Raw genomic sequence first — 19,752 nt, forward strand, 5'->3', positions numbered from 1 at the left:
GTCTTTCATACCTTATGAAGTTATTGTGGTTTCAAGCGGCCACTCGACTTTGTTTCGACTGCAATTGAATACGTCCCGTCGGCTAAGCGTTAAGAAACTCACGTGAAAAGTACTTATCGAAAAATTGTTACGCACAGTAATGAAGATATTATCGAAGTACCTTGTTTCCAATAATCGTACATTAAGTTCATTTCGATGACCACCACATGTGTATAAGCACGATCTCTTACTTTCCTCTGTTCAGCCGACTGAATTGAAATTCACTGTAAATGTAGGATAAATAGCAAGAACGAATTTTTTACTCGCGTAGGCTTCTACTTTCATTATTCTACCTATCTCTATGTAGCATATGATTATACGTAGCGTGGCATAAACGTGGATATTTTATCGTTCGATATTGAATTTGAATATTTTATAAGCGATGGAATTTAGGTAAGTGTAAAGAACGCTTGGAAGTACTAAATTATTTTATGATTATTGTATCGTACTTAATAGAAACAATTATCAACACTCAGTATGTATTCTCGTGTATTTCTCGACCATTCCGATCGAATTTCCGTTTAATTGTTATATTTAAGTTGATTAATTTTAATTGTTTCGACAATGCGAGAAACAAGTGAATTCGCGTTTCACGTATTATATGTTATTTAAGAATACGAACGTTTACGTGTGCGACGCACGCAATCAAACACGATTATTATTTATTCATTCTTTTTATTAAATATATATAAAAAATATGTATATAAGTTACAATGTCATGTGTAAAGCTGAAATCATATACGGTGAGTTACATCGAGTTCTGATTCGGTGAGTCGATAGAAAACGTTTAAATGCTAGAGCATATACTCTCCATTCCCTCCCTTATTGTATAACACCCATTTGCCTTCCCCGCCAAAACAAAAATTTCGCGCAACAATGTTTACAAGTTACCTTGGTAAATCAGTACATTTGTTATGTGAGAGAGGACTAACGTTGAGTGAGTGACTCTTTCAAACAGGAACGATTTGTTTGAAATATTTTCCTTACTTTGGACCATGTTAGAATTAGTATTTATACCCTCATTGTTCATGTGTGTATTCCTTACGTTTCGAACATGCACGTTAATGACACATAATTTATGAAAGTGCTAACGACAATATCTCAAACATTTTGCAATTTACGCAAAACCTACGGTTTGCTTGGTAACTATATATGTTAACGTATCCAGATATTTACGTATATACACATGTACAAATTTATATTGCTATTTGCAAACTTAATTCATTACAGTCTACGTACAAATTGCTTCGTCGAGATACGCCACGCCTGGCTCACTCGCATACACGTTTAACAAAGTTCGAGACAAACGTTGCGACACTTTTGTTTTTCTAATAAACACAATTATTTGGTGGTACCAAATGTATCATCGAATCAGTAACACCGTCCAGTGCCGTTTCGTACTTACACGATACAAATTTCATAAATATCTGATTACAGACGTAAGTATGTGCAATTAATTTTTCTCTTACGCTAGAGGATTCGTTAAATACAATTTATATCCGTGAGGAAGCGCGGAGAATTGTGTCGTGTGTACATATATAATATACGTTTATTATTAAATTGGACAGATATTGCAGTCTTGTTTGTAGCGATTTGCTATGAAATGTATATATACTGTCGTTTCTCTTTCTTAAATGCAAAGCAATTTTTTGTACAAATAGCAGATGCAAACTTTTTATACAAATTGATCATTTTACCCGCACAGTGATATTGCAAATCTTATACTACAGACTGTACACAACTCGATTAACAGAAGCTTTTATATACAAACCTAATTTAGTTATGTGCTTTCTTTCATTATTTGTATTTTCGGTGAGTCACGAAAATATTCAAATACTCGCAATTGCAAAATCTTAATTAACAAAATATATGGATTGAATCAAAGAGTTCCAAATACCGTTATGTTTATAATAAAATACAAAGGATTTTTTTATCTAAATTTTAAGAAACTGATAGTGCTCGTAGCATAAATATCTAATAACGCGATAATAATTTATCGTCAAAACATTTCTTTTACCTTCGTATAAAATAAATATTTTATAATTGCTACACATTTGATCCAATTATTGACAAATTTTATTAATATAATCCTGATGTCTTATTATATTCTACAATATTTTGAAAACTACAGATAATTTAGACATCCTGTTTATTACTCTTGGCAATTGGTAACTATTTGAATACTTTTACGACTAACTGTACATTACAAAGTGCGTCTTACATTATATACAATTGAAACGTAACTTACACATGTAAATGGCAGCTTTACAAGACGCGTATAAAATTCTTTACAGACACATATAATGCATTCTGGCATTACACGTGAGTAAATTAGATGCAGACGTCTTTACATTACCCTGAATGGATTATTTATAACCCATACTGTTATTACTGTATAGACACGAATATTTAGTGTCAGCTAGTATCGGTGTTACCCGACAGCTATAAACAGTAACAGAAAACAGTCGTTTTCAAGCTCGTAAAGAGGTCGAATGTTTTCGAATGGCGTACGTCTTTCATTGACAAACTATTCATTTGTGACAAAGTATGTAAATCCATGATGTTTCGCTACACACCTGCGTGTGTACTACCTGTGACAATATACGTAAGTATATTTGTTTCATTAATACTTAGATACATTGTGCATATTGTGAACTATATTAGGAATGATTACCTTCCTGTTAAATACACTAAAACATCCAACTTGGGAATGTAACACGATAAAGAGTCAAATTGAAACTTGCATATTATAAGATATGATATAAGTCTTTCAGGATGTAGTTTCTTTTTTTCTAAGTTTTTTTTTCATTCGTTATACGTTTCCTTATAACAAAGTATTTGAATTATTATGCTAGAGAAATACAAATATTGCTGTTACAAATGTATCCATTTGGTAAAGTCTATAAAAGTGAGAATACGTCTATAAATTTTGTAACTGTTGGTTTTAAATTATCCGACCTATTCTAGTTTCATATTCTTGAAAGTATATAGTGGGAAAAATAGATATGTATTATCAAATGATGGAAAATTGTTGCTATGTTAAATAGGAAAGTATTGCTCATGAATCATTTCAAGTGAGTTTTCGTATCTTTTGCTAAAAGTGAGCACAGTGAAGAGTGCATAATTATTAAAATAATTTTTCCATATGTATGTAATAAGCTTAGAAATTTTATGAGATCAGTGATGATTTATCAAATGTACATAAGTAACAAAAATACCCTTTGCAGCAATTGTTTACTTTTGTAGACACTGGAACATTAGTATTAGATAAATGCAACTTCAAAAAAAGAGGAAATTTCATTGAACATGACTGTACATGACTTTTGACGATGTAAAAACGGTAAGTTATTCTGCTAAAGACAGTTACATTTCCACATTTCCAACAACCTTACCCTTTTTTCTAAATTAAAACCTATACACCTACAGGGTCCTTTTGTGTCATTCGTCCCATAAACAATTTTGTTTCATTTTAGAGTAGTATGAGAATATAAAACATTTTTTACAAGTTTTTATACCACATTTGTATGGAGTGGCTACTTTTTTACCATCACCTTTGCCCTTGCAGAATTTTAAACCACACGGATACCACCCAATGCATAACTCTAACGAACATGTGCAAGGTGCCCACATATTAGATGTGTCTGAACATCTGGTCACAAATAATGATCTGGAATCATTTGTACCTTGTTGCGTCACAGAGTTTGTGCTGAAGTTGTATACAGCTGCCATAAGCGAAAGTTCTGAGGAACCTAACAAATTAAAAAATAACATTTTAGATACAGCAGCTAAATTTAAAAAAAGACTAATTTTATATTATCTAATGCTCAATTGACTTTTAGATATTTATACTAGTTATAAAATTATTAGTTTTTTGGAGACAAAGTATATTTTTATACAATACTATCATTCATTAATGTAACTTACCAGGCCTTTGAATCCATTGTTTTATATCTTCGTTTCTTGTATAAGCAGATCCTGCTGCTTCTCCACAAAGGGTTGCAATATGCTTGGATATATCTTTTGACTCAGAAACATCCAAGAACAATTCCATTGTATAATTCACATGACCTTTATCTTCTTCAGCTACACGAACAGTGCCTGGATTCTTTTGTCTCAATTTAGACATCGCATCGGAAGATATAAAGTCCACTTTGAAAAAATGATTCACAAAGCACAAAACTTGATATTGATTCTGGCCTCGTTCTTCTTCACCAAGAACTAAGGCTTTTATAATTTGTACTTCCTACAGAGAGATTTTAAATATTATCTAGTTATTTATAAAATATATTCACAGGAGAATTTCAAATCAATTAATTACATTTTTGAAATCAATGAGCTGTGTCACTAAAGTACCATCTGAGCATTGAAATTCTAAAGTAATTACATCCTCTGTAATATTGGATGAAATTGTTTCCAATAGTATATCACCACCCTGTGAAACAAAAAGAATAAATAAAACATATAATTATTTAACTCTAAAAACTTTTGTAACCAAATTTTCTCTTCTTTGAGGTTAATACGATTAACTGCTACAATAACTAGATATATCGATTGACGTTTTGCAAAGATTGTTTTCACGATTACATACTTTTTCATCGATAAGATTACTGATGACTAAACTAAACAAATAAATTTGTACCTGATTTTTGACATTTATGAGCAAATGAGTCGTACAAACACCATACAAATGTTGCAATAAGAAACAGATTGTGAATAATTCGTTGAGTATCTTCATTGTTGCATGTTGCAATTGCGTCTATTACAGTATCGAGCACTGCTTCAATTAACTTTGATGAATCGACATTTATTTCAATGATAAATACTTTTAATATAACCTATTCGCAAGACCTCTCCACTCTGCACTCCATCGCGGTCGAAGCACACATACATTTACCTCCAAGAGCATCGATTACGTCTGTTTAGATTAGTCCGTGAATCGTATAAAATTGAATTTTATTATTACTTTTATTAATATTTTAATACCATTCGATTTATCTATCGTTTAACGAAAAAGTTTATTACGATTCTGTAGTAATAGAAAATAAATGCTTACTAAAATGAAAGAACAGGAAATATAAATAAAATTGCGAAAATATACGTATATAAAATTAAATTATTAGATAAAGTAATTGCTAGAGAATACAAATAGAAACAGATACAAGTAGTATGACTGAATTACATAAAATTCGTACGTGTATTTTGTCTTATATTTACACACTGCACTTTGTTGTTCCGATAATATGAGAAAATTATTTTGGTTGCCTAAATTTCTTTTCTACAAATTTAATTTCCATAAATTTGTTGTAAATTTATACCAAAGTAACTTAACATCCTTTAATTCCATTCAAAACAGGACGTTAACACGAATTGTTATTCCCTTTTCAAAGTTCTTTCATTTTCCCGCGATTTCATCGTAATGGAACTTCGCTGTTTGCTCGTTCGTCCTGTTAACGGCGACGCATTGGAAGATGAACAGGATCCTCTATCTTCTCTGCAACTACTCAAAATAAACGATATCCGATTGAATTATATTTACGTAGTTATTCTATACCAATCTAGATATTTAAAACGAATAATGTAATGGTTTTAAAACTATTACAGACTTCGATAAAGAAATCAATCGTCCAAATGGACAACGTTCAAGACTAACATTACAGAATAACACTTACAGTATTTTCAGTCGTAATTCGGTCAACGTGCACGGAGTACTAGGTCTTTCGACAGGTTTTAAATCGTATGTTTTTAAATGTGCATAAACTGGTATCTGAAAACAAATTTTACATAAATTATCATTGTAACGATAAAAGTTACCAGTGAAAAATCGTATACTCGAGGCTTTTAAAATTCCCGTTCGAATAATTCCAATTTCTCTTTTTCCGTGTACTTCGTCTTCGACTAGATTTAAATAAGCCCGCCTTAAAATACGTAACCGTAAACTATCGAATTATCGGATAGAAAAGTTACTTACGTAAGATAACGACGTATCGAGAATCGTCGGTTCGATATACTTTTTCGGTATATCAGGAACTCGATAGGAATGACCAAGTATCGGTGCTTTCAAGCTTTCCCCATAAAGAATCGTCGACGATACTTGGTTCCCGGCGTTATTCGAGTACGATTCGTCCGAATCGTGCAACCGTGAATCTTCCTCATCGATTATTTCTGTATTTTCCATCTCGTCGAACGATCTCTACTAACCGACCGAGCAATAAAGTTTTAAACCGCAACCAGGCTGAACTACTTTCACAGAAATAAAGCCGGGGACCCACTCAACATGGAGTACTAGCTTCCAGATAATGATTCGAGGGTGCTCTTCAACATTATGCTCGCCAAGGAGTTCACGAACTGAAGTTTCATGAATCGATATTTGGTCGATAAGTTCTGTTGAGCGACGGGTACCAGGGAGTTACTATTGAATCCCATAGGAGACCCTGCGTGGGACGTAATTATTCTTTTTCCCTACTGCTTCCTTTCTTCGGTGGTCTATACACGTTTCAAGTCACGTACGTCAAAGTTCACGTGACTCGTACCAATATTTTCGTCTCTTCTGTGGTTTTTTTATTCACAATAACAGTCCTATATTTATGCGTTTTCGTGTAGAAAATTTCGTAGATGTGGACGGAATACGAGGATTTTAACGATCATCAACGATGCTTTCGCACTTTTCGTTTGCTTATAAAATATACGTATCTGTATTAGTATATTTAAACGAACGTTAGCGCATCGGTGTACGTTGATGCAATCGATAGAACAACTGTACGCTAGAGTATCGAGTGATGTTTCATTGAAGACCGTACGTTTACGATGTAATTTAGTATTTTCTGTTTTGAGACACATTTTACGACTTCCTTTTTAATGAAATATTCGTTAATGAAATATTTCATTTTCCATTTGAATAATTCTCTTGGTCGCAGTACTTTTCAATTATACGTTTTTCCGTTGCGAAAGACTCTCCCGTGTGAACTATTACATAAATTTATTAGCACACGTGCGAAATAAATACAAATATGTCATATATTTTTTTTTTTTTCTTTTTCTTTATTAAGTCGGAGAAAGTACAACTTTGCGACTCGGGTTGAAATAAAAAAAAAAAGTGAAACGACACGAAAATGCAATTGCATTTTCGCAACTTTGAGGTGCAAAGGATGGAGAATAAAACGACGGAAAAATGATATCGTGTTCTCCCGCCACTTTGAGGCGCAAGAGATGGAAAATAAAATGAAATAAAAATAATATTGCACTTTTATAACTTCTAAGTACGAGAGGTGAAAACATAGAAAATAAAAAGACGCGTTTTATCGTATAAGAAATGATAATTTGAACAAAGTACGCGAACACTGTGTATTTGTAATTTTGAATTCCAAGGAAAACAAAGGAAAGAAGCATTTTCTTGAAACTTTCTAACATTTGCCGAACTTTAAAAAATGAGAAATGAAAAACGGATAAAAGTGACAGATCGGTGATACCCGATTATCTAAAATTATTTGAAACAAAATTAAACGAATCAAGTTTCGCGTTATGTTGTATCTTGTTTATTCGGGATATCTTATTCGTTAACCAAAATTACGCAACTTTATTGATTTTCAAACGAACGTTTCTATCACGCATATGTTATCGCTGTTATAGATACGGCCGTGTTTTCTCAATAGTAAATTAATCTTAAAAAAAAAATGTTGTTCCACGATGTATCGACTTTTTCTCAACCGATGCACTTAATTTCGTTTTAAATAATTTTAGATAATTGTATACCATTAAAGATGTTCCAAAAAAAGTTTCGTCGAAAACGTTACAAATATACAAGGTATTTATAGAAATTGATTGCTCGAATGGACTTTGAAAGTACTATCAAAGATATTCTAAAGTCTGTCTATCCTAACGAGCCAAGACTGAACTCTAAAATGTGTTTCTTTTAACGTCTCGTTAAAATCTTTTCCAACGTAGAGAAATGTTCAAGCAACATTTTCAACGTTCAGATATCATTATTTTCCTTCTAATTAACAAGAACCATACGACTTTGAATCATCCCGCGGTCAAAGCACCTTTCCCTTGAACAGAACACCAGAGTACGAAATTGACCTCTCGGACTAGTTACATGGTCGGTCACTTGCTTCGTGAAAAGAAGCACTAGTGACTGAAACGAGGAGTGAGAAAGCAAGCAAAAAGAAGCTACTTAATGAGTAATTGCTTGGCAGCCTGACATAGGATTTTTCAATGTAGACGTTAAAATTTAAACCAACCTGAAAACAGAAACACCTTGCACTAAAGATCGGCACGGATGTAGCGATTCCAATGCTCGATATAATATTTAGCTATGAATTTGTTACGTCATTTTAATTCCAGAGCTACGTTCCTCAAAGTGTGCTCTACGAAGCCCTAAAGCTCCGCGAGACCTATTCAGGTGTTCCGCAATGTTGAAACTATTTTCATAATTCATAGAATTATCATTCCTTGTTGTAGCACTTACACCTCGGTGCAATATTATTGAGTCGATATCTTTCGAGTATTAATCGCGCGAAAAGTATACTTAACTTCACATACAATGAATCGATACATCCAAGAACCACGTTCGTTCAAATTGAAAAAAATAATCTTCAAATTTTTTCGTAACATTTTACAATAGTTTTACGAAGTTAAAGCTCCTTGCTACAATCCTTTCGTGAATGTCGCGGGGTTTTAACATTGTTACGTAATTTTCAAGAGTTTCAGCGAATCAGAATCGACGAAATATTTGAACAAGTTTGAACAATTTTTCTTCAAATTTGGTACGAGAAGAACACGTCCACCGAGAAGGTATTCGCATCTCGCGGATTCCTGGAATTCTGACGAGATTTTCAAGAAATTTTATTTGAATATTTGTAAATATTTCGAATGTATTTGTAATTTTATTTCCGTTCCTTCTTAATTAATGAATCGTACTCTCCGAGGAAGAGATCTAGGGAAAGAAGAAAAGGGGTCGTGTGTGTAAATATTTGTGTAATAATAATTAAATGGAAAAATGTTAGCATTTTATGCTTGTAGGTAAATAATCCGTTGTTATTCCTCTTTCTGAAGGTTTATGGTTAAGTTCTAGACCGAATAGGTCCTTGACACCAGTCGTGCATCCACATTGGCGGACGTTGAACCAGGGCTGGCGATTTACTATTCCATAGTTATCGGGTATCGGATGATATCGTTTAGGAAATTTATTTAAGAATATCGAAACCTTTGTGGGAAATACGATTTAGCTGTCTGGTCGGGTTGTAAGCGGTATGTTTGCGAGAAACGAGAATTCTGCGTGTGCTGGTAACGTCAACTTGAGTTGAATATGGTTTCCAGAGTCACCACCTCTTAAAACGTAGGGTACTCTAGAAAACGACTGGTCTTTCACGACGTTGGTACTTGGGCTCACGTGTCACGAACTCCCATAAAGTGAAACATCTATTCCATTCCGCGTTTGTGTTTCAACCGAAACAAAGTAACCAAACCAGATTTAATAGAAAAGAAGACACGAGAATTCAGCTGGCTTTCGTTACGCCGGATATTAATAAGCTTTCTGTAAATATTAAATCGGTTTGGTAATAAAGAAGCAATGCTTTTGTTTCGAAAGATAATATAGTGATTTTTCTTTAAAATGATTATACATTTAACAGGTAACGGATTCGTTTTTATCGTACATTTATTAAGTTATCTGTAAATAAAATTCAATGAATCAATATTCGCCAGATTTTTAGGTTTCGAATAATTGGTCAAGTACTCGTATGGAACATTATTAAAAGTAGTATTTAGGGGTCAAAGGAATAAGGTTATCAGAGAATAAGGGTAGAGAAGGCATGACCTCTCTCTATCTCTATCTATCTATCTTTCTATGGCTGAGATCGATAATCGCTGAAGAATTATTTCACCAATTATCTCGTGCAATAATTATTATCACAGCTAATAGTTGCGCGACAAATATTATTGACAAGGTATTTGGTATTCGCGCAGCTGAATAATCATTATAATTGATAAAAACTAACGTAGAACGTAATTTGTTAAATTTTCGTTATAAATTTTAATGGCGCAAAAAATGTCTACCCCTCTGATAGAATATTTAACGTATCTACAAATTGTCTTCAGGTTTAATACAAAGAGGTAAATATTAACTAGTGTCGCTTCTTTGCAAGAAATCGACACCCGGAACGAACAATTATATTATTCTTTCGATGAAATGTTTAAGTGATTCGTAATTTATGTCTCGCACGCTACGAAGTGGTTAAATTTTGATTATTAATTTCGTTTCTCGATGAAGGAATCAATTCCATAGGTGAATCCGTTTCGAATAATGTTCTGGTAGTTATTGCCTTAGAACGGAACAATTTATATTCGCAAAGAAGCGTAGAGAAAACACTGTGAATATGTATACAATATATAGCTATACACGGGATACACGTCGTGAAGCATTTTCCTCAAACTCAACGAATCAGACAGTTCTTCCGATATTAAATTATCGCAAGAGGGGCGGGCTTAATTCTGAAGCACTTTCCATCTGCGATCTCATTCTCCGCCATTATTATTCTGTACGTGCATACATAAATATGTATATCGGTGGTTGCGTATAAACCGTGGAGTAATTTTTTTTTTCTTTCATTTTACGATAAATTTTTCATTTTATGATAAATTAAAGGTCACGTATTATAAACGTGGCTCGCGATTGCTGCATAATCACTATACTTCAACGACGAATCGATCGATGGGTATCTTCGTACCGTTTACATCGTTCGCGAATTACTATTCAATTTTTGCCTCGGGAGGGATAAAAATTAAATCGATGAAACGTTACTATTCCTGTATTTGAAAATCATTGTCAAGCACGAGGACGTGCACGTGTCCCCGAGTGCTCTTCGGAAAATAACGCCAAATGTACGCTATATGGCCACGTCAAAACACGTCAATTATTATTCTCGATTTAGCTCGGCACCGGTATGCATACGTTGCTTCTACCCTGCTTTACGAACCTCCGCTTTCAACCACAAACCTATATTCGTACATACAGGAGCGATTTCTTAGAGTTGAAATCCTCGTGTTCAACCATGAATGGGGTCCGGGTTATGAATCAATTTCCCCTTGCCACAAGAATGTCGAACACAGGGAATCTTCCGTTCTGATGATGATTCTCAATTCTTCGTTCTTCCTGTATCTTTCGCTCGATTGCAATTCTCTGGGTATTTTTCTAACAGCCAAGATAGAGGTACAATAGGACCTCTGTTATTAAAGTTAATACACGAACGAGTCGGAAAACGTTGAATTCACTTTTCGGATGGTGATTTCTACGACTGGAAAATAAGAGAAATTTTTATAACAAATATCAGGGAAGCAATGTACGTAGGTAAAATATAAATACAAACATGTGATTCAACGTGGTCTGAAAACAAGATTGTGCATCTTCTCGATTGCCAAATTGCATACTTTTTTCAATATAATTCGTCCAAGCCTTTTTTCTAACGTAGAAAATACTTTGAAAATTTTTAATAACGATCTCGTACGATTTTCTTTGCTATTCAAGTATTATTTCGTTATTCTTCTGACACTTCTAACCATAGAATTTCAATTTTTACGATTTCGAATATTGGAAAATCAATTGCAGAATAATTACCACCACGTTGCTTGTTCATGAATCGATTCATTTACGATATTGAAATATTTTTTATTTACTAAAAAGGGTTGCAAGAAAATGAAACCAAAATACCGAATATAACAAATTGTCTATACACACAATTTTTCAACTATTCTTAATAATGTTACACCGCTCTCGCGATTTTCTATTTCTGAGTTAGTTTACGTTTTATTGTTATAGTTGACTCCCAATTCGTTCATTCTAATACCATAATTACGCGATCTACAGGTTTTGTACAAAATTGTTACGATCGAATGTAATTTTTTCCGATATAAAATCGTGTTCTAATAATAGATCGACCGAATAACAAAGAATCTGGACTACAGAGTTCAGACAATGGAAATTCTACTGTAATACAATTCCTTTAACGTTCGAACCTCTCCTGCAATCGATGTTTTCCCTCTTTGTGTACTTTATACCTTTTTCGTTTATCAACGATACCATTCTGATACGAAGTATGGAAGTAACGTTTAATAAATTAGAATTATTTATTAACCAACGGTCAAGTTATTCGACGAAACTCCATTGTTTCCACAATTATTCTAAAAAATAGATCGGACAAATTATGATGCGGGTACATTAATTTCTCAATAAATTCTTAACATGGAAGGTTATTTAAGTCGTTTCGATTAAGTATCGTAATTGATTGTCATATATGGACTATCCAGTGCTAAAAATAATAAAATAATATATCATAATGTAACATAATATACCGAACGGCGCGAAGAAAAGAAATTTTTTAATTATTATATCTCGATGAAATAAGAGCAGAGAAACGGGTATATTTTGTATAATTCCTGCGTAGTATTTTACGTCGAATATCGAAAATAATCTACGCGCTGAACTACCCTTGCGTCATCAGTGGATAATTTATTCTTAACTCTCTTGGAACAAGACTGACTTAATCTTCAAGTAGGTAGGGTGAATACAAATTTGAAACAGTCTTGCAAACTATTGGTTACGGGGTGGTTTCGTGCTGCACGGAAGAAAGAGAAGAATGTAAAAGAAAGTAGTATTTCCTGGAAAAATGATTCTATAAAAATATCGATAAAGATGAAAGCGACGAAAGAACGTGCAACACGTTACGGTGTAAAACTTTGAAGTACCATGACAACCAGCACTCCGAGTTTATGGAGGCTTGAGGTTTTCTAACCCTTTCAAACCCATGTCCAAGATTTCTTCAGAGTTTGCATTTACAAATTTACAATAGCTGCCGGATAATGAACTTCCCTGTGTCGCAAGGTTAATTAATGCTATATTATTGGTTTCACTAACACACAATACATTACTATATTATACGTATTATTATTACTATATAATATATTACTATATTATACTATTATTATTACTATATAATATATTACTATATTATACGTATTATTATTACTATATAATATATTACTATATTATACGTATTATTATTACTATATAATATACTACTATATTATACGTATTATTATTACTATATAATATATTACTATATTATACTATTATTATTACTATATAATATATTACTATATTATACTATTATTAGTCTCGTTACCGTACAATATATTACTACACAGTGTGTCCCTTAATTTATAATACCCACTTCAGGTGTCGATTGTACACTTAAAATCAATGAAAAAGGTTCGTATAAACTTATGACCTATAACTTCTCCTTGTTAATAAGATATAACGGATTTGACGTTATCCGATTACCTTTATAGATGATGTTCAAAGGGACCACCTTGCGTTTCCAGGTAGCCTGTACGAGTTTTACGAGTGGCGCGAGGCTTCCTAACCCTTTCAATCGCATGTTCAGAATTTCTTCAGAGTTTGCATTTACCATCGTTAGCTGAATGTTGCAATGTTAATTGGTCCAGTTTTACTCAAAGGGCGGTCCGCGACTCTTAGAGGCAGTACCGCCCCTAGAGATCCCGGGCCCTGGAGCAATTAGAGACCTCGCTATTTTTATTCTAATACAGTGGGTGATCAAATTATTACGAATACTTTGAAACTACCGTTTACTTGAAATTTGGGCAAGAACGAAATTGAAAATGTACTCAACTCGTAGCAACATCTGGCAACTATTTCAAAGCGTTTACATTTTAAATCTTGGCCGAATTTAACGTTGGATACACGATCGAAGTGAACTTTGCACGCGAACCGATGCGACTGGAGATGCAACACATTGTAAATACAATTTTCATGCGGTATAATTTTTAGTCGAGAATTTTCTATTTCGAGGTTAACGATTAATACAAGTTTTTACGTCGACGCGGCATTGTAGAGTTAATATATGTCCTACTGCAAGGAGATATTATGGGAGGAGGGGTTAGTATAAAATGGCGAAACTATGGTAAGCGAGACCATTTGATTGGCACGAAGCCAAATTCGAAATAAACTTCGTTTTGTGGTGAAAATTTTAAAAACACAATTTCTTTTACCAATTAAATACAAACTGAAAATATTTTGCAATCGAAGGTTCTTTTCTTCGAGAGGTTTGAAAAAAATGTGGGACCAATTCTATACGTCGTAGACAAAAGAACCCTTCCTCGTCGTTTTTACTGGATGAAACATTGCTCCGTATATTTAATAGATTTTCATGCGCCGCGTGATGCATTGATTACAATTTTTTTTATTCATTTTTGGCACGCGATCGCAAAAAGATTCGCCATCCCTGGACTAGTGGGTCGACCGAGTTATGTGCGTTGTCCAAGTGGGCCGCGGTCAGACAAGTTTGAGACACACTGAATTAGTCGATCGATACTCGGACATTCTTGACGGATGTTTCTCAAGAATAGAGCGTTCGAAACGTTTAGTATCGTGAATTCAATGTTAGGGCCACGTTCACGAATCACGTTACGTCGTCTTATTATACGACACGAAGGATCACCTAAGCGATTTGAAATTAATACGACTTGATCTTTAAGCGTTCTTTCGTTCTTCTGGTAAGAAATCTCTAGAACGTATGGTTCGTAACTTTATAATACAACGAGAGGACCTAAGAAAGCGTCACCCAATTTAATTCACCGTAACAACTTGTTACTCGAGGGATCACCTAAGCCATTGGAACTACGACGACTTGATCCTTATGCTTAAGCTATTACGACTTGATCTTTCGTTTAATCATACACTCGGTGAAGAAAATAGAAAAGCATCGAGTCACGCTTACTACAATAGTCTCTCGCACGACTCGAAAGCTCACCTAGGTAAATTAATACTCGATCTTGAAGCATTCTTTCTCAATACTCGTATAAAAAATTTCTAACTTTACGTGGTTTCTAACTTTACAGTACAACAGGAGGACCGTAGAGAACGCAAACGATACTAAACGTCTATGACATCTAATGGCTTTATTTCTAGAAAAACAATGTATTACGAGGGTGCGGTGGGAAGACCCGAGTAACACAGAGTTAAACGTTATACAGTCGAGCAATGAAGTAACAAATCGGATAATTACTTCCAAGTGTTACAGAGTGCTTTGTTTGGCACTTGACTGGGAATTCGATCGGGCCGGTGTGACACGATCGACACGCAGAATCCTGCGAGGCTACTTGCTCGGTATGCCTAACCGACGCCAGAGTTCCGTAACCGCTGCTTTCTAAATTCTGACTGACTCTGATCGACGTCAAAGGTTTCACAAGGGTTTCGCTACCACTCTTCCATCGCTCTTTGAGCGCGTTTTCCCCGAAGGGACTGCACGAGACGCACTCTCCATTGTTCCCGGTAGACGAAGGTTTGGCGCCGAGAGGAATTTCTTCCGAGCTCGAGGTTCCCTCATCCGTGATCGTTGCGTCTGAAAACTGTCGTCGACGTCTCCGCGAGAACCCATTTGTTAATGCGTCCACCCTCCTCGTTAAAAGGAATAACACAAAGTTCGAAAGAGAAGTAAAATTATCGCACGAGAAGTGAAGTTATCGTTGAAGATACGCGTAACCGTCGAGACTACATCGGAAGTAAATTGTCATCGAACGAATCAAACCTACCCAAACACTCTCGAGAAACTACACGCTCAACACGTGCGCGACGAAGCCCCGTAACTCTTACTCTCCGATCTCTCACCGATCCTGGTTTCGATCTACGAGAAAACGGGACAGGAGTCAAGTTCCAGGAAAATGCAAGACTCCGGAGTAAATCAGCCGTTCGGGTCTCCTTTACTTAGGTTGCATCGGTAGTAAACAAGCCCATACCCGTGACATAACCTCAATGATCGGGGGTTCGTCCGGCCGTCTCTTTAAATAGTCTGTAACTACTCGATATAACTACGGAACGGGCAAGTTTAATTGGTTGCATTCGAGTTCTCTCAACACGTTCCGGTCATTCAATTGTTCGAACGGTCCCGACCCTCACGGCGTCGTTTCCGAAACCGATCCGCGCCCATTCAAGCCCGCGAGGATCGCCCCCGGTGGGGACGGAATCCGAGGATGAGTTCCATCAAATGTCGGTGGTCGAGCGTGACGTCGGTCCCGCCGATAATGCCGATCTCCGCCGTCTCGCGAGAGAGAGGCGCACGCGTCGCTCCCACCCGACGACTCGTAACGTGTTTTATCGATTTCGTCGGGGTCGGCCATGTTCGTGTCCGCCTAGCGGTCAGGCGCACTCGTGTCCCACCTCGAGAGACCGTGCCACCGATAGATTTTTCCACCGTCTACACCGTCGTCGATGTCGCAGGGCGTATAACGATGCGCTTGTAAAACGCGACGCCCGTGTTTCCCTACCACGACAAGACACCACGTTCGTTCACGCAACTGACTTTACGTTTTGCGCGTGTACCACGGCCCGTGGATCAAACCATCCAGGCGAGTGAAGCATCCACCGTTCGCAGAGCAGCCAGCCGACGAACAACCGCCCCGTGAGTAGAAAACTTCTCGACGTGCGGTACCGTGCACCAACCCGGGATACTGGTTCGCGGGACAACCCCGTTAACCGTTACGCTGTTCACGGGAACGCTTGGAATTCTCGCCACGTTACGAGGAATTTCCGTTTTGCGAAGCTTCTACGGTTTCCTAAGCCACCTTAAGAGGACTGGCACCGTCCGTGTCCCACGGTTCGCCGCTTTCGCGAGTCCGTTTTCACGATTCTTTTTTTTTTCTACCCTCGGTGGAGATGTTTTTAGCGCGCACAGAGTCGGATCGCACGGTTCGTGGCTGCGTTTCCGTTATCGTTGGTAGATAGAAATCGTAGTCGGTTGCGTTCTCGTGCACCACCAGTAGATTATAGATTTCTCGAACAGCGAGGTAGCTATTTCTGGTTGTACTTCTACCGCCAACCGGAGTGTCGTTTCTACCGTTGTGGGTCGTTCGTTGGGGTGGTAGTCGTACTCTATTAGCTAAAGATGGTCTATCATTTCTACCTTGACTCGCGTTCACTCGGGGGGTAGCGGATCCCGTTCACGGTGTGTATCGTTGATTTTGCGCCTCCGGGGTATTTTTGTCCGGAGCGATGGATGCACTTTGCGCGGACGGATCGTTGATTCTCTTCCAGTCGAAGTTTTTTCCCAATGATATTCAGACTCTGTTGAGTTGTAGCGCGTTACATCTAACTCTCAGAGTCACTTTTCCGAGCGACAGTGTTAGTAGCGATCTCTGTTATCTCTCCGGGTTAGTTTTTCTATCGTCCGCTCTACCACTTTGTTGTTCCCTACCTTCTTGGACCCTGTTGTTGGGAATGTTTTTAAAATGCCCTTGGATTGGATCGGGACTCCGAAAAAGGTTACTCCGGAATTGGCCGGGATCCATATCGCATAAATTAACGCCTACCAACGTCCCTGTCGCGAACACGGCAACTACCGACGAAAGGATTCCTCTCGTACAGTGTGCATCGTACAACACCCTTAGAGCCCCGATGGTTCATCTCCGTTACCAATTTCTCTCGCGCAATGTACAGTGTACATCGTTCGGTAGCATTTTTTTGCTCGATTGGATTGATCTCCGTTCCCAAGTGGCTTTGCGGCCCCCAGGTTCCGAAATACCCATCAACGGTAGCGAAATCTTCGTCTCGATCCCCTCGTTTCGTCGTCGTACCATACTCGTCGATCCCCAGGGTTCCGCTCGTTTCGTTTCAGAATCGTTCTCGAGAACGTGGTTCGCCGGTCTTCGACGAGGCTCGGATCCCCCCGCGGCTTTGAAAACATTCCCCTCGTTTTACCTTTGACTTCTAGGTACGCGAATCTGAACTCTCCTGGTGCTTTACGGGTCGTCGGTCGTCACAGAAGCAACCGATGAACCGTTTGGGACCCTGCTTCCGTTTGGGACCCTACTCGGTTATGTTGTGCATCGGTTGCTCGACCGTGCTAATTTACGTTCGAGGTGCTCCGATTCCTTTCCATCCTTGTTATCAACGTACCGTGCTCGTTCGCTCGCGGCACTCGATACGTATCCCAGAAAACGTGAACGGGACCAACCGATCGATCCTCCTCCGGCGTACCCGGCGTGAACGCATCTGAATTCTACGCGGCATCGATTTCATCGGTTGCGCCCCGATCCCAACGAGGAAGTCGATCGACAGGTCCCGTGAATGAACATCGACGTATACCGCTGGATACGATCCCCTTTTCGGTGGCCAAACCCCTTTGTTGTCTCGCTGGCACGCTTTTCAACGCGCCCACGATAGTTACAAAAGTCTACGAAAGCTGTTGAAAGACTGAAAAGGTACCACTCGCTGTACCTGCTGCTGTAATTCCAGGCCTACTAGCAGCACCACGATACTAGAAGTAGCATACGAGTACCATAGTCGCTCCACAGCGATGTCTTCTTGACGAAGTTTGCTATTTTTGACGAATATCATCGTAGACGAATTGCGAAGAATACGTGGAAGTTTAAAAAATCTCGTCCACCATAGCTATGAAAATCTACATCGCTATAACACGATACCAGGACTACCATATGAGTTGCTCCACAATGACATCTTAACGATGTTTGCTAATTTGGCACATGTTACTGTAGACGAATTGTAAGGAATACGTGGAAGTTTAAAAAAAGACTTGTCCACTTGATGGCTACGAAAGCCTACGAAGGCTACACTGCTACAACACGATACTAAAACTACCTGCGAAGACCGTACCGCTATAACACAATATTAAAATTACCATGGCTACCATAGTCACTCCACAATGATAGCATCTTAACGAAGTTTGTTATCTGCACCATCTCTCCGTTCGAGGAGAAGACACTATCAGCGAATACATCTGAAAAATCGTTTCTTACGCAAATCGATCAACAGAGTCCTTGAACGAACATCGGTGAACCCCGTCGTACGCATCGTCTTCTCAACCCCTTTATTGTCCCGTTGGCTCGCTTTTCAACTCGCTTACGAGATCTTCGCGGTCGAGCAAGGAATCGTGGAGGAGAATTCGTCTCTCGAAACGTGTCTGTTACGAATGGAATTCGCGATAAACGTCTTCCATCGATAGTAAACGGTGGTGGAAAGTTTCTGCACCAACATCGGCTCCATAATCAGCGAATATAATCCTTCCAAAGCTTCTCCTCTGTTCCATTTCAGGGGTATCGACTTTTTATCTTCGAGCAGATTCCCGTGCTCGATAACCACGGTCTCCGCGACATATTTCCAAGCGCCACTGAATCGCAAACGATGGATTTAATCCTTGTCTTTCGCGAAAGTCGATCGACTGGCGTCCGTGAACGAACATCGGTGGACCCCGTGGACACGATCCCCCTTTCGACGACCCAACCCCTTTGTTGTCCCGCTGGCACGCTTTCCAAATTGCCTACGAGGTCTTTCCGATCAAGGAGAGGATCAAGGAGGAGACTTTGCCAGCGAATCCGTCTTTAAAAGTGTCATTCAACGATAGAGCCTACGGTAAATGTCTTCGAAAGATAGCAAACAGCCTCGTTTCTGCGTTACGACGTCCATGTTCGTCGCTAACGTTTCTCTAACAACACCGAATCTGGGATCAGTGGACACAACCCTTTCGAGGTTTCTCCGGTGTTCCATTTCAGTCGTATCGACATTTTATCTTCCACCAGATTCCCGTGCTCGATAACCACGGTCTCCGCGACGATTTCCGGCCGCCACCGAATCGTTACGAACGAATTTCATCCTTCTACTTGACGTTTTCGAATCCTCGTCTCTCAGTG

General features: G+C 37.7%; 3 protein-coding genes across 5 annotated transcripts in view; 1 reads left to right on the forward strand and 2 right to left on the reverse strand.

Moving 5' to 3' along the window:
- Positions 1 to 697: 697 nt before the first annotated feature.
- Oaf (BRICHOS-like domain-containing protein out at first) lies at positions 698 to 4,904 on the reverse strand. Its single transcript, XM_076325809.1, has 4 exons — positions 4,679 to 4,904; positions 4,358 to 4,471; positions 3,964 to 4,282; positions 698 to 3,788 (listed from the first exon to the last, which is right to left on the reverse strand). The coding sequence occupies exons 1-4, from the start codon at positions 4,772 to 4,774 to the stop codon at positions 3,478 to 3,480; spliced, it is 840 nt and encodes a 279-aa protein (XP_076181924.1). The 5' UTR covers positions 4,775 to 4,904; the 3' UTR covers positions 698 to 3,477.
- The window catches only part of Syt1 (synaptotagmin 1), a 52,676-nt gene continuing 35,418 nt past the window's right edge, over positions 2,495 to 19,752 (forward strand). The window contains exon 1 of one of the 3 annotated variants that reach the window (XM_076325803.1): positions 2,495 to 2,644. In XM_076325803.1, coding sequence (XP_076181918.1) covers positions 2,597 to 2,644 — 48 coding nt within the window. In that variant the 5' untranslated portion in view covers positions 2,495 to 2,596. Of the gene's footprint in view, positions 2,645 to 16,273; positions 16,509 to 19,752 lie in introns of those variants that run through there. The other 2 variants (XM_076325802.1, XM_076325804.1) reach the window with 2 other exon arrangements.
- Positions 5,227 to 6,352, reverse strand: LOC143154048 (uncharacterized). Its single transcript, XM_076325813.1, has 3 exons — positions 6,008 to 6,352; positions 5,709 to 5,803; positions 5,227 to 5,536 (listed from the first exon to the last, which is right to left on the reverse strand). The coding sequence occupies exons 1-3, from the start codon at positions 6,212 to 6,214 to the stop codon at positions 5,410 to 5,412; spliced, it is 429 nt and encodes a 142-aa protein (XP_076181928.1). The 5' UTR covers positions 6,215 to 6,352; the 3' UTR covers positions 5,227 to 5,409.

The sequence above is a fragment of the Ptiloglossa arizonensis genome, chromosome 13 (genome assembly GCF_051014685.1).
Source record: "Ptiloglossa arizonensis isolate GNS036 chromosome 13, iyPtiAriz1_principal, whole genome shotgun sequence".
Taxonomy (NCBI): domain Eukaryota; kingdom Metazoa; phylum Arthropoda; class Insecta; order Hymenoptera; family Colletidae; genus Ptiloglossa; species Ptiloglossa arizonensis.

Coding starts and splice junctions, on each gene's coding strand:
- LOC143154048 (XM_076325813.1), bottom strand. CDS start 6,214: ATGGAAAATACAGAAATAATCGATGAGGAAGATTCACGGTTGCACGAT. Junction 5,804..6,007: donor TCGATACGTCGTTATCTTAC/GTAAGTAACTTT, acceptor ATTTGTTTTCAG/ATACCAGTTTATGCACATTT. Junction 5,537..5,708: donor GAATTACGACTGAAAATACT/GTAAGTGTTATT, acceptor TATTTTGAGTAG/TTGCAGAGAAGATAGAGGAT.
- Oaf (XM_076325809.1), bottom strand. CDS start 4,774: ATGAAGATACTCAACGAATTATTCACAATCTGTTTCTTATTGCAACAT. Junction 4,472..4,678: donor TCATAAATGTCAAAAATCAG/GTACAAATTTAT, acceptor TTTGTTTCACAG/GGTGGTGATATACTATTGGA. Junction 4,283..4,357: donor AGCTCATTGATTTCAAAAAT/GTAATTAATTGA, acceptor ATCTCTCTGTAG/GAAGTACAAATTATAAAAGC.